Source organism: Hypanus sabinus, chromosome 22, assembly GCF_030144855.1.
Source record: "Hypanus sabinus isolate sHypSab1 chromosome 22, sHypSab1.hap1, whole genome shotgun sequence".
In the NCBI taxonomy this organism is placed as follows: Eukaryota; Metazoa; Chordata; class Chondrichthyes; order Myliobatiformes; family Dasyatidae; genus Hypanus; species Hypanus sabinus.
In genome coordinates, this window is record NC_082727.1 from 34,958,040 (window position 1) to 34,973,357 (window position 15,318).

The 15,318-nt window shown below is 46.7% G+C and overlaps 1 protein-coding gene across 3 annotated transcripts in view; it reads right to left on the reverse strand.

Moving 5' to 3' along the window:
* The window catches only part of atad1b (ATPase family AAA domain containing 1b), a 50,602-nt gene that overhangs the window by 13,482 nt on the left and 21,802 nt on the right, over positions 1-15,318 (reverse strand). For all 3 annotated transcript variants that reach the window (XM_059947462.1, XM_059947460.1, XM_059947461.1), the window contains exons 5-6: positions 9,817-10,017; positions 666-772 (exon numbers count right to left, since the gene is read on the reverse strand). In XM_059947462.1, the coding sequence (XP_059803445.1) occupies positions 666-772; positions 9,817-10,017 (308 nt within the window). The remainder of the gene's footprint in view (positions 1-665; positions 773-9,816; positions 10,018-15,318) is intronic.

The following is a 15,318-nucleotide window of genomic DNA, read 5'->3' on the forward strand; positions in this document are numbered from 1 at the left end:
TCATATAGAATTATTCTCAATGTGGAAGGTGATGCTTCAGTAGAATAACACAACAAAAGCATGAATACTAATAAATTATTCAAAAGATTACAGAAACTTGGGTCATTATACTTTCAAATCAAGGAGAAATATGTAAACTCTCACAAGGAGAGAAAACAGTATTTTATTGCTAAGTTACATCAAGTAGTGAATGTTTGCAAAAATACATTTCTACCTAATTACATGTCATCAAATTATTTATAATCAAGCACTACACTGTCACATACCCTCAACATAACTGTGTCTCAAGGAGACTTAGTGTGCATAGTGAATGCTTCGAAGAAGAAACAAGGAGGATGGCCAAAAATACTCACAGGTTATCTTTGTTTAACAATTTGGTCAAGTTAGAGAATAGAGCAATGAGGTGAGATTCCTGTGGTTTTTGAACCTAATCAATAATGGAACTACTGGTGGACTCATTAAGAATGTGGAAGAAGTCTACAGGATGCCTTTAAAAGAGCATGATGAGCTTCATTTTAAACCTCTGGGGGATGAAGTTGGGCATAGGACTGATGAAACAGGAGGACAGTGCAAGATTTAGCACATCTTCTATGATTGAGCGGAACAAGCAATGAGATAATAAACAGACGTGGGCTAGTAACATTAAAATCAAATAATTTAGTCACCTGACAATTAGAGTCTGTATCAAGACCATCCCAGAGGCTCATGAACTGAGCTTTCATCATTGCTGTAGCTTCATGATCAGAGCTGGACCGATTGCGCAGAAAAGAATCTAAGCAGGAAAATAAGAAATTGTTATAAAAATTAAGCATAAAAATCTTGAAATTGAGAATAATACAATTGAAACATTCACATGATTATTGCAGACAAAAATGAAGAGAGATGAAAAGTGATTTTTTTTAAAGAAATACCAAAAATTCTAACTACATGTTAAAAGTCAAAAGTGAACAGTACAAAACTTGGCAATACATGACCAAAGAACGAAAATATGAAATATTTTTGAAAGCATTCGCTGCTTTTCATAATTCAGCAATAAGGTTATTTTTTTCTCCTCTGCAGGTTAAAGTAAGTCTGCACTATTTCTATCTTTAATATCTGTTTTTCCCTTTCAGGATTCTTTTGAAGCCCCTGACCTGGAGTTACATACTGACTTCGGTTCTTTGCAGGAATGGGACCCGCTTGTGGGATCGCATGACTGGCCACTCTTTGATATATCAAGAATGCAACCTCGAAGACTACTGTGCCTTCAGTGTTCTGGGATTTCATGGCTCTGGAGGTGGGCGGACTCGAGGTCGGTGGTGCTCCAGGAAATTGTTGTGATGTGGGAGACACAAGACTGAAAGCAGCAAGCTGGCTGCTGGCTGTTGGCTGTGTGCCCAGAGACCCGAGTTCTTCTCCCCTCTCGCTAGGAAATCGGGACAGCTCTTTTTCCCTTATTAGAGGGAGAGAGAGAGCGCCTGTGGTATGTTGAATTACCTGGTGAATCAATAGTCTTTGGGGTACTGCAAGTCTGAGTCTTCATTGATGCTTTGCTGCACGCTTGTGTGCTCGGTGGGGGACATCGATGCTTTTTTGCTGGTGGGGGGGGGGGAGATCGTTGCTCTGCTGCTGTTTATGTGTGGGGGGGAACGGGGGGACTTTGATGTTCTAACATTTAATTGTCATTTGTTCTTTGGGGCTCTTCTCCATTTTTGTGGATGTTTGTGAAGAAAAAGAATTTCAGGATGTACATGTATACATTTCTCTGACATTAAATGTACCTTTGAAATAAAAGATATGTTTGAAGCTAGCAAAGGTAAGCACCAGTATACACAATTGAAAATCATATTTACTATAAAAATAATACAAGTAAACAACAGGAAAGGGCAACAGGATAAAGGCAAATAAGGGGATTAATGTAGTTAAATAATTTGTTTCAGTAGCAAGAGAATAAATGGCATTGCTTATCAGAATTAAAAGTGGAAGATAGGTGATGGAAATATTCAGTATGTGAACATGACAATGCTTGTTTGAAAATCATTTCTCTAAATAATCTCGTTTTCAAGATTAAACAAATTCATAAGTTTCAAATGCAAAATCCAGTGGCCTTGGATTTTAGATTTGCCATAATTATTATATTAAGAAAATAATTGCATTCATCAAGTAGATAATGAATCATGTTTCCCGTTTTGTAGTTCTATCTGCAGTTTCATTTGCTGGTCTTTGACATGATTAACAAAAATACACAGGAAATCAAAGGGCAGCACAGGTCAGGCAGTCTGGGCAAAATGGGACTATAGGTTGCTTACGTCAATTTGGGAGCGTGGGAACATTTCTAGCATGCAACTGAAAATGAAGCAAAGAGGCCAGTGCTACATCAAAACCCAGAGCCGGGCTGAATTTTCCCAAGTATTTGGACATGGACCAAATAGAACATTTTCAAAAATGACATGTTTTCATGCACCTTGATGTTGGCTGTCCAGCTGTATTTAACTTTCAGGCTTCAAGAAACAATGATCTCATAGATTTATCACATTTTAAAATGTTTCTGGCACTGTAATAATATGTATGCAATGAACAAAGAGGAAGTCGTTGGCATGAGGCAAGTTCTTCAGCAAGCAATATTTATTAATTATGAGTTATTTTTGAGCCTGTACACGCTAAGCATTCAAAGACATCACAATCTTTTGTTTAATGATAATTATTTTTGCTTCCACACCCTACCACTGCAGTTGTAAACACAAGACAAAAGTATTCAGCTAAAATTCAAATTGAAACAATAACATCTGTCCTGAAATGGTGTAAACCACATTAATGACGCAAAATTGGGAAGCTAAATACACATAGTCTTACATAATAATAGAGAACTACACATGACCTTTTGCAGTTTGCTTTTGTTGCAATACCAAGGGAATACAAGTCGGTGAATAGAGTTGAGTCATTTAATTAATATGTGTCTGAATGTGATCCCTGATACAGAATCCATTGAACAAAACCCTTCCTACAAAAGGAAAGAGAAACAGACATCTCTGTTTTGCAAATAATTTGAATGCAAATGGAAAAAGCGCAGTATGACCTTCACCAATGACAAAAATAGCATTTGATGAAGTACAGCCTTCTGGGCTGAACACACCCTAAATACTACGGAGCTTTATGGAATAGAGACAAATTATCTTAAGTGTATAATTGGAATAAGATGTAGATCAAGTGCTGGGCTAGAAAAATAGCTTCTGGAAAGAATTAATTCAAAATTATTTGTTAATCTAAATGGAAATCTCCCAAATTGGTGTCTTGTCAACAATCAGTATGTTTTGAATAGTTGAGAAGATAAATAGGTAACAGGAATTTTGGAATATAGGCTAAAAGTCAACAGCCAAGAAAACAAAAAGTCAATGAATAATTTACTGTGGAGATGGTCAGCAGCATTTGAATCTGAAAATGTGAACCTATTTATCTGCTTCAATGTCTGCAAAACAAAGGAGCAGGCCACTGTCTTCATGAAACAGTCGTGTCTATATTAGTGGTGCTGAGGTGGAATGGCTGAAAGCCTTTATGTCTCTTGGTGTAAATAACACTAACACTAGAGCCAAGAGTGCACATCAACATCTCTATTTTTCCGAAGGCTAGCAAATACAGCAATCCTCCATGGATCTTACCAATTTTTAAAGGAAACATTCTATCTAGATGTTTGGTATGGCAGCCCAAGACTACAAGGATTTGTAGAGTTGTGAACATACCCCAGTCTAACACCTAAACAACTTACGCTTCAGTGACTCCATCTACACTTCCTGCAGCCTCGACAAAACCACTCCCACCCTAATGATGCCCTCTTTTCCTCTCCCTCAAGAGGCAGATATAAAATAGTTTCCATCCCACTAGAGCTCTCATGTGCTAGCAGATGAACCCTTAACTTCCTAATCTACTTCATCTTGACACTTGCACTGTCGACTTGCACTGTACTGTCTTCGTAAATGCAATTCTATATTGTGCCTTCCTTTTTTTACTATCCCAATATAATTACGTTTGCCAAGATCTGTGTGGATGGCACACAAAACCTTTCATTGTACCTCAGTATATGTGACAGCAACAACCAAAATTAATACCAATTAAAAAAAAACTCAGAAATATTGCAATCAAGAGAAATGCAACAACATCAAACATTTCAAAGTTTGAAAAACCGAACTCCAGGGACCATGGCATAAAGAAGATTGGGAGCCCCAGCTCTAGTCTGATAAAGGAAATAATGAAAAGCATTGAACTGTGGCGACCCACTTTCTGCGCAGGCGAACCGGTTCACAAATAGCCAGCACGCGGGGGGAGACTTTGGTAATGCACCTCTGATGTCATTTCTGCCCGGAGAGGGCGGGCGCTAGGGTTTAAATGCCAGCGCCGCGAAGTTTGAATAAACTAGTCTCAAAACGACTTACCGACTGCATGTCGTTATTTCAGCATTGTGTATAGCACATTGCTACATTGGTGACCCTGACGGTCCAAACGGGATTTGGACCAAAGATGACCAACTCTTCATCTGTTCACGCAGTTTCGCTAAAACTGCTGACTTTCTGGACGCTGCGACCACGCGTGTGGTTTAGCCAAACAGAAGCCCAGTTCCAGATTCGGCAGATATCTTCTGATTCCACATGTTACTATCACGTGATGAGCGCCCTTGACCAGGAGACGGCCACCCAGGTTGCGGATTTCATACAGTCGACCCCGGAAGAAGGAAAACGTGAAGTATTCAAAGTGCTGCTCATTGAGACCTTTGGCCTCTCACGGCGTGAGCGGGGTGTCCGCCTGCTTCAGCTGGACGGTTTGGGAGACAGACTGCCGTCAGCATTGATGAACGAGATGCTGGCCCTGGCTGACGGACACAAGCCCTGCCTCATGTTTGAGCAAGCGTTCCTAGAGCAACTGCCCGGGGACATACATCTGCTGCTGGCCAACGCAGATTTCAGCGACCCCCGGAAGGTGGTGGCCCGGGCAGACGTGCTGTGGAAAGCCAAGAGGGAGAGCGTGGCGTCCGGTGGTCAGATTACCAGGCCACGCGCCCAACAGCTGACCAGACCAGGCCTGGCGGGGGGGGGGTGAACACAACACAGAGGCAGGAGTGAGGAGGCCAGTGAACAGTGGTGTTTCTACCACCAGCGGTGGGGCACAAAAGCCCGCCGTTGTCGCCCGCCCTGCAAGGGCCAGCTACCGCTAATGACTATGGTGGCTGGCCACTAGGACAGCCTCTTGTACGTCTGGGACAAACAGTCAGGACGCCGCTTCTTGGTCGACACCGGAGTGGAGATCAGCGTCTTGCCCCCGACGGGGTATGACACCTGCAAGAGGAAGCCAGGACTCACCCTGAGGGCCGCAAACGGCAGCACGATATGGACCTACGGCACCCGCACAGTGCAGTTGCAGTTCGGCGCCAGTGGTTCACGTGGGACTTCACACTGGCCGCCGTGGCCCAACCACTCCTGGGGGTGGACTTCTTGCGAGCTCACAGCCTGCTGGTCGACTTGCAAGGGAAAAGACTGGTACATGCCGAGACTTTCCAGACGTTCTTCCTGGGTGAAGCCAAGTTGCCGACCCCACACCTGGACTCCATCACGCTGTCGGACAACAAATTCATCAGAATCCCGGCGGACTTTCCATCGATTCTGGCACCGCAGTTCGCGGCAGCCATGCCCAGACACGGGGTACAGCACCACATCCCAACCCAGGGACCACCCCTCCACGCCCACGCACAAAGGCTCCCCCCGGAAAAGCTCTGCCTGGTGAAGGAGGAGTTCAAGAGGATGGAGGAATTGGGGATCGTACGGAGGTCCGATAGCCCATGGGCCTCCCCCCTGCACATGGTGCCCAAAGCAGCCAGGGGTTGGAGACCATGCGGCGACTACCGCAGACTGAACAAGGCTACAACTCCAGATCACTACCCCGTGCCACACATACAGGACTTTGCAGCAAACCAGCATGGGGCAGGAATCTTTTCCAAAGTAGACCTCATCCGGGGATACCATCAAATCCCGGTGCACCCTGAAGACATACCCAAAACAGCACTCATCATCCCGTTCGGCCTGTTTGAGTTCCTCCGAATGCCATTCGGCCTGAAGAACGCCACAGAGACATTCCAGCGGCTAATAGATGCGGTGGGACGCGACCTGGACTTTGCATTCATCTATTTGGACGACATCCTTATAGCAGCAGCTGTCGTCAGGAGCATCTGTCCCACCTCCACCAGCTCTACTCCCGCCTGAGTGATTTCAGCCTCACAATCAATGCCAATTCGGTCTCGATACCATCGACTTCCTGGGCCACAGGATTACCAAAGATGGGGCAACACCACTGCCCGCCAAGGTAGACGCGATCCGCCACTTTGCCCGGCCCAACACGGTCAAAGGCCTGCAGGAGTTCGTTGGTATGGTGAACTTCTACCACCATTTCCTCCCCTTCAGCAGCCCGTATCATGCGCCCTTTGCACACCCTGACGTTGGGTAAAGGCAAGGAAGGACATTACTTGGGACGAGGAGGCTGCGGCCGCTTTTGTTAGAGCCAAGGAAGCCTTGGCAGATGCCGCGATGCTGGTGCACCCCAGAACAGACGTTCCGACCGCCCTCACAGTGGATGCATCCGACACAGCAGTCAATGGGGTGCTGGAGCAGCTCATCGAGAGGTGCTGGCAACCCCTGGCGTACTTTAGCAAACACCTACAACCACCCGAACTCAAGTACATGCTTTCGACCTGGAGCTGTTGGCACTGTATCTGGCAATCTGGCATTTCAGGTACTTCTTAGAAGGCAGGCCGTTCACCGCATTCACGGACCACAAACCGTTGAGCTTCGCGTTCACGAAGGTGTCCAATCCCTGGTCGGCTTGCCAGCAGCGACATCTGTACTACATCTCCAAGTACATGGTGGACATCCAGCATGTCTTGGGGAAGGACAACGTCGTGGCGGACGCACTCTCCAGACCAGCTGTCCAGGCCCTGTCCCTGGGGGTGGACTATGCAGCACTGGCGGAGGCGCAGCAGGCAGACGACGAGATGCTCAGCTATAGGACCACAGTCTCGGGTTTGTAGCTGCAGGACTTTCTCATAGGCCCAGGTGAGAGGACCCTCCTGTGCGACGTTGCTACCGGCCAACCTCGCTCCATCGTCCCGGCAGCCTGGAGGCGGCGAGTTTTCGACTCTATACACTGTTTGGTGCATCCATCTATCAGGACAACCGTCTGGCTGGTCTCCAGCAAGTTCACGTGGCATGGACTCCTCAAGCAGGTCAGTGAATGGGCCAGAACGTGTGCTCAGTGCCGAACAGCCAAGGTGCAGCGGCACACTAAAGCCCCGCCGCAGCAGTTCGAACCCACCCACTGGAGGTTTGACCACATTCATGTGGATATCGTGGGCCCACTACCAGTGTCCCCAGGAGCGCGGTACCTCCTAACTATGGTGGACCAGTTCACGAGGTGGCCAGAGGCAGTCCCACTCACCGACACATCTGCTGATTCCTGCGCCCGAGCACTGGTTGCAACCTGGGTAGCACGCTTCGGGGTACCGGCCCACATTACCTCCGACAGAGGCGCCCAGTTCACCTCCAGCCTGTGGTCGGCTGTGGCCAGCCTATTGGGAACACAGCAAAACCACTCAACTGCCTACCACCCACAGTCGAACGGACCGGTGGAATGCTTCCACTGTCACTTGAAGTCGGCTCTCATGGCCCGCCTGAGAGGACCTAACTGGTTGGACGAGCTTCCCTGGGTCCTGCTTGGAATTCGCACAGCGCCCAAAGAGGATCTGCATACCTCGTCAGCTGAGTTGGTGTATGGCGCGCCCCTGGCCGTCCCAGGAGAGTTCATACCAGCCCCAAGGGGGCAAGAGGAAGAACCTGCAGCAGTCCTGGACAGGCTACGCGAAAGGCTCGGCAACCTGGCCCCCGAACCAACTTCACAGCACAGACAGACCCCGACACATGTACCCAAAGACCTGCAGAACTGTAAATTTGTGCTTGTATGAAGGGGCGGACACCGGGCACCGCTACAGCAGCCGTACGAGGAGCCGTTCAAGGTGATCAACAACAACGGGTCCACGTACGTTCTGGACATTGGGGGGAAGAGGAGGTTTTCATGGTGGACCAACTCAAACCAGCCCACGTGGACTTGGTGCAGCCAGTCGAGGTTCAGGCACTGCGGCGCAGAGGCAGGCCTCCCAAACAGAAGCTGATCCAGACTCTGGACATTGAGGGGTGTATTGCCGGTTCTGGGGGGGGGTTATGTGGCAACCCACTTTCTGCGCAGGCGAACTGGCTCACAAATAGCCAGCACGCGGGGGGAGACTTTGGTAATGCACCTCTTTCCGCCCGGAGAGGGCAGGCGCTAGGGATTAAATGCCAGCGCCGCGAAGTTTGAATAAACTAGTCTCGAAACGACTTACCGACTGCGTGTCGTTATTTCAGCGCTGTGTGCAGTACATCGCTACAGAACATTAATGAGCATGGACATGCAATCAATGTTATGTAAAAGGTTGCAAGCAGATTACACCAGAACTGTGTGGATCCAACCTGGGAGAAGAATCTACAAAATTCCTAATGCTAAATTTTTGGGCTAAAAAGGCACCCTGTTAGAATCATTACTGTTAAGAGAGTTGAGACACTGAATCCAGGCAATCTCTGGATTATATTAGGGTTTTGAGAATTATCTGTATGTCAATCTGTTTTCTATAATAATGCATACCATACTGTTGTAGATACACTTGCTGTAATTCTTTCATTTCACCCAATAACCATCCTAACACTACCCATAATTAATCAAATAAAATATATACTGTCTTAAATGAATACCATGAAATATCTTATTACCACTATTACTAGCTTTAAAATGTTTTAAAATGTATGGGAGAATTTGTGTGAAGTCAGATTTCCATAAGTCAGGTTATTTGTAACCAGGGGAAGTATACTACAGGCATCCCTCATATTCTGAGATGCGTCTGCTTTCCTAGTGAACAGTCCATATCACAATCTTGTGTTACATGAAGACATATCATTAGCTTCAAGGTCACAAAACAAAAGTAAAAAAATTTAAAAATCTTGTATTTATTTACTTTTCTTCCCCACATAAATTCCATGAAAATGAATTTTATTCCACATCTCAAAGCTTTGGGTAGGCATTAATGAATTCTGCATGTGATCACTGGTATATGGAAGAACAATGAAATTGTATTAACAGGAAGAGTCCTTTTGGCCTGACAGACCTGTATCAGTATTTTTGCTCCAAGCAAATCTCTTGCCAACCTCTCAACATCCCAGAACCTATTTTATTTCTCTCAAGTACTTATCTAACATCCCACACACTGCAGAATAACAGGTCAGTTGACATGTGAATTGCAGATATGTTCAATTGGTTGGAATAGGGTCCTTCATCAATGCCAAGAACATCAAATGGATATTACTAAAGCTGTCTATCAGCATCTGAAGAGCATGTTACAGTTCCAATATTTTGGCACCATTATTCAGCTAATGTCATTATTATTCACATTTAGTTCTTTATCTTTCATGAAGCAAAATATAGGATAAAATTACCAATACTAATTCATCGCAACTACAAAGAAGAGGCTGAGCTCTAATGTTTGTAGAACTGACTTTCTGGACAACTGCTCTTATTAACAGAGCGGAATCAGACAGCCAGCAGAATGAAATGTATGAGTTGCGTGGGTGACAGAATAATAGAAAGAATATCACATAGCAAATGATTGATACTTCAGTGTTGATTCCGCCCACATCACTTTACACTTGCAAATATGTATCTGCAATAGTAAATTTATACTGTGACTCGAACAAGATGCTGACAACACCAACTTACCAATTTCATCAATAAAGATGATCGAAGGTTGCAGCTTTACAGCCAATGAAAATACAGCTGCAGCCAGTTTTTGGGATTCTCCATACCATTTATCAGTCAAGGTGGATGGTTGTAGGTTAATGAATCGACATCCAGCTTCTTTAGCAGTAGCCTTGGCAATGAGAGTTTTTCCACAGCCTGGAGGCCCATACAGAAGTACACCTAAAGTGAAACAAAAAAAAGCATTCCTGGAAGTTAATTGAGGATTCCATCATATCAAATGGAATACTTTTTGAACCACTGAAGTTAATTCCAAAGGCAGGAAATGAGGAGTGTGTATCTACAAGAGGACTACCACTTCAGCTTCGGTACGTATATAAAATTCTGCCTCGAAAACCATGCTGGATTGATTACTTTATGACGTTAGACCATAAGACCCTGAGACACGCGAGCAGAAAGAGGCTCTCTGGCCCATCCTGCATGCTCCACAATTCAATCATGGCTGATTTATGTATTATCCCTCTCAACCCCATACTACTGCTTTGTCATCACTGGGAAGACCCTGTAAAGCTCTACTAGCATACCATATTAGATTAATGAGTCTCAGCAAGAGCAGCTCAGGCTCATTTCATAGTCCACTAACTAGTGGGTCAAAAGGCCATATGTTAATTCTTATGTCAGGCTCTTAAGCACAAGAAACAACCTCACATTTCAGTGAAGTAGAATGGGAACACTGGTCTGCTGGATGTTATGTTCACTTAGATGACAGTAAATCATGGCTCCACCTGCTCTCTCAGGTGGCATATAATACCTTGTAATGTTCTGAAAAGCAAGAATTATCAGTGTCCAGGCCAATACTTGTCCCTCAAAGCTCCAAGATAGATGATTTGATTAACTATTACACAGTTATCCACCAGAGGTGCTACCCCCCCCCCCCCCCCAGACACCCCCATGCACCCTGTCCACCTTTGGTCCCCACCTGTTGCTCAGCTCCCACCTGCGGCTCCAGGTAAATGTAACACATGCAGCAGTCACATGCCGGTAAACCATCTCGGCAGATGGGCCAAACCAGGTGAGGGTAGCCGACGAGTCTTCAACCCTCGGTGAGGTAGGGGATCTGTCTGTCCCAGCGTGTGAAGATTGGCACGCCTTGGCAGATTGAGTGGAGGAGACCGATTAATGGTCCAACAGTCAAGAAGGCAGGCCAGCAGGCGTCGTGGAGCGCCTGGAGCACAAGACACTTAGGTGCCCTGGTCATCCACCGCAGCAAGAGAGGTCTCCAGCCGTAACGGTTGTCTGTGCCACTGGATCAAGGTTTCTTCTGCTGAGAGAGTGCGATTGCCCCTGTGCAATGGCTGTTCCACTTAAAACTCCACCACACACAGGTTTCTGTGGTGCAATTCATCTCAGTCCAAACTCAACTCGTCAAGCCCTGTGGTGATGGGGGAGTGGTGAAGCAACAGGTGGAGATGACCACTGGCAGTTGTAGTCACAAAACAGCTCGTAGGCCGCCTCTGGACCAAAGGTCATTCATCTCTGTACCCAGGGCAGCAGAGACGTCCGGCAGCATCCAAGTGACTTTGGGCAGCCCTTTTTATGACAGCACTGCCCACCCTCGCATGAGGGTAGGGGTTAGAAAAGGCAACCTAAACATTGCCTGCCCCACAACATCTGGCTAGCTAACCGTGGCTGGCAGATCATCTTCTTAGCGGTCGACATGCCTCAAGAAAAACAAATCAAAGAAAACGCATCTTTGGAGCCTGGAATGTCCACACTTTGCTCGATAGAGACAAGGTGGCAAGGCCTGAAAGACGAACAGCACTCATAGTGGCTGAACTTCGCCGTTATCGCATTGACATAGCTGCACTCAGTGAGACCAGGCTTACAGACGAGGGTTCATTACAGGAAGCAGTGAGTGGATATACGTTCTTTTGGAAAAGGAAACCACAGACTGACAAGAAGATTCACGGAGTAGGTTTTGCAATCAAAACTGCTCTGCTGAAGAACATCCCTACTCTACCCACGGGAACAAATGAACGTATCATGAAGTTCCGCTCTCCTCTCAGCAAGTGCCTGTATATCACCATTGTCAGTGTCTATGCACCAACCCTCGTGAGTCCAGGCGAAGACAAGGAAAGTTTCTACAAGGACCTGGACCAGACTATTTGGACAATTCCTGTCAGCGACAAACTCGTCATCTTGGGTGACTTCAACGCTAGGGTGGGGACAGACAGTGACAACTGGGGATGAGTCCTTGGGAGACACGGGGTGGGAAAACTAAAAGGCAACAGGCTGCTACTTATGAGCAAGTGTGCCAAGCACAACCTGTGCACCACTAACACGATGTTCACACTTACAAACAAGTACAAAACAACCTGGATGCATCCCAGGTTCAAACACTGGCACCTCCTCGACTATGTCACAGTATGCCAGCGTGATCTTCAAGACGTCATCATCACCCAGGCCATGCGAGGTGCTGAGTGCTGGACAGATCACAGGCTGGTTCAGTCGGTCCTCTACCTGCACATAGTCCCTTTGCATCATAAGCAACCAACGACTGTCAGAGTGTCGTTCAATATTGGCAGGCTGCAAGATCCAGGTCAAGTCCAACGTTTTCAAGATGTACTTAACGAAAAACTCTCCAGCAATTCACCACTTGTGGGAACCTGTTCTAAAAAGTTGACGCAGTTCAAAGATATCATCACGCAGACTGCAACAACTGTACTCGGGCTGAAAACCCGAGTGCATCAAGACTGGTTTGATGGAAACCACGAGACCATTTCAGCATCCTTTCAGGCCAAGAACAAAGCCTATGTAGACTGGCAGAATGACCCGTCATGTCTCAAAGAAAGACAAGTTTAAACACCTGCAGTCCAAAGTGCAGGCGGAACTGCGAGAAATGCTGGACGAGTGATGGCAGAGGAAGTCTGAGCAGGTGAAACGCTAAGCAGACATGCATGCCACCAGAGAGTTCTTCAGCGCCGTAAAGTCAGTTTATGGTCCTTCTAAATCAGGATGCTCCCCCTTGCCGCCATCTGACGGGTCGAGCCTGATCAAAGACCGGGAAGGACTGAAAAACCGCTGGGCTGAACACTTTTCCAACCTACTCAATAGGCCGTCCACAGTTGCTCCTGACTCTTACAGCAGATCCCTCAGCAGCCAAGGCCTGGATGACCCAGACCTGGCACCTTCTACTGAGATCAAGAAAGCGATCTTGCAGATGAACTCAAATAAAGCAACATGGCAGGATGGCATTCCTGCCGAGATGTACAAAGCATTTGGCCCAAGCGGCTTACAGGTGTTTCAAGATATCCTGGAAGACATCTGGATCACAGAGGAGATGCCTGACGACTTCCGTGATGCCCTCATCGTGGTTCTCTACAAAAACAAGGGAAGCAAATCAGACTGAGGAAACTACAGGGGTATCTCACTGCTGTCCATCGCAGGCAAGATTTTTGCCCGCATTCTCCTGAACAGATCTGTCACTGTCTCGGAAAGGAACCTCCCGGAGGGGCAGTGTGGCTTTCGGCCAGAACGGAGTACAGTAGACATGATATTTGCTGTGAGGCAGGTCCAGGAGAAGAGCGTCGAGCAGAACAAGCCTTTCTCTGTCTTCATTGACCTGCCAAAGGCATTTGACACTGTAAACAGGGAGGCTCTCTGGATCATCCTGAGACATTACGGATGCCCCAGGAAATTTGTGAAGATGATTCCACTGCTCCACGACGGAATGACAGGACAGGTCTTTTGCAGTGGTGATACGTCAGCTGCATTTGTTGTTTCCAGTGGGGTGAAGCAGGGCTGTGTATTAGCCCCAGTCCTGTTCAATCTGTTCTTCACTTGCGTGTCACGTGCTGTCCAAGGTCTGAAGGAGGGACTGGACATCAGGTACCGATTGGACGGTTCTGTTTGCTCTTCGCCGCTTGAACGCACGGACGAAGTGCCTCCATACAGTCATTCAAGAAACCCTCTTTGCTGATGACTGTGCGCTCCTGGTGCACAAAGACAGTGATCTACAGTTGATGCTGAACAAATTTTCAGACGCTGCTATGCTCTTTGGCCTGACTATCAGCCTGAACAAGACTGAAGTATTTCACCAGCCCGTGCCAAACACCAACCCCATAGAACCAAAAATCACTGTTGACAACACCCAGCTGAAAAATGTAAACAGCATCAAATACTTCAGAAGCATCACCTGTAGTGATGGGTCTTTAGACAAAGAAATTGACTCCAGGATCAGCAAGGCCAGCCAAGCTCTGGGTAGGCTGCATACCAGGGTGCTCAATCAACACAACATCTGCATCTCCACAAAGCTGGAAGTCTACAGAGCTGTGGTCATCCCTTCTCTCCTATGGATGTGAGACCTGGGCTCTGTACTGACAACAACTGGAGACATTTCACATGCGTGCCCTCCGCTCCATCCTTGGCATTCGTTGACAGGACCGTGTCTCCAACCTGGAAGTCTTGGATCACACGGAGTCCACCAGCATTGAGTCCCTGATCATCAGAGCCCAGAATTGGTGGGTGGGACATGTCATCAGAATGGACGACCACCGTATGCCTCGCCAGCTGCTCTGTGGTGAACCGGAGACTGGAAAGAGAACTCAAGATTGTCCATGCAAGCACTGTGAAGACGCTGTGAAGGAAACCCTACACTCCTGTGACATTCAGCCAAGGGAACTAGAAGCTGTGGCTGCTGACAGAACCCGCTGGCAAGCCCTGTGCTATGAAGCCTTCACCAGTTTTGAAGAGAGGTGCCACCAAAAACTGATGGAAAACTGTGAGCGGCGTCACAGAACAGCAGCCACAATTATTACAACAACGGAGTTCCAGTGCCCCCATTGTGCTGGACTCTGCGCTTCCAGACTGGGACTGCAGAGCCACCTCTGTGTCCACAGATCAACTGCACAACAGCGTGTCTTCTTCCAATCCGAAGGACTATCACTGCACACACAGCCATCCGAGGGATCTTGCTGTACACCTGTTGCCAGCACTTTGCTAAATTTATAGCAATTCCACTTTATACTTGTCCTCAGGCTGAGACTCTAAATTGGAGAAAGGGCAATTTTGATGGCATCAGGAAGAATCTTTCAAGTGTGGTTTGGGACAGGTTGTTTTCTGGCCAAGATGTACTTGGTAAGTACCAAATTTTTATGTTCCTGCCATAATAAAATGCAATGATAACAGGTTTAAGGAACTTTGATTTTTGATAGATATTGGGACCCTGATTAATAAAAAAAAAGGTGGTGGATAGCAGACAGGAACAAATGAGGTACTTGAGTATAAGAAATGTAAGAGAACACTTAAGAAGAAAATCAGGAGGGCTAAAAGAACACATGAAGTTGCCTAGCAGACAAGGTGAAGGATAATTCTAAGGGCTTCTACAGATATATTAAGAGCAAAAGGATAGCAAGGAACAAAATCGGTCCTCTGGAAGATCAGGCTAGTAATACATGTCTGGGAGCCAAAAGAGATGGGGGAGATCTTAAATGGAATTTTTGTGTCTGTACTTACTCAGAAGAC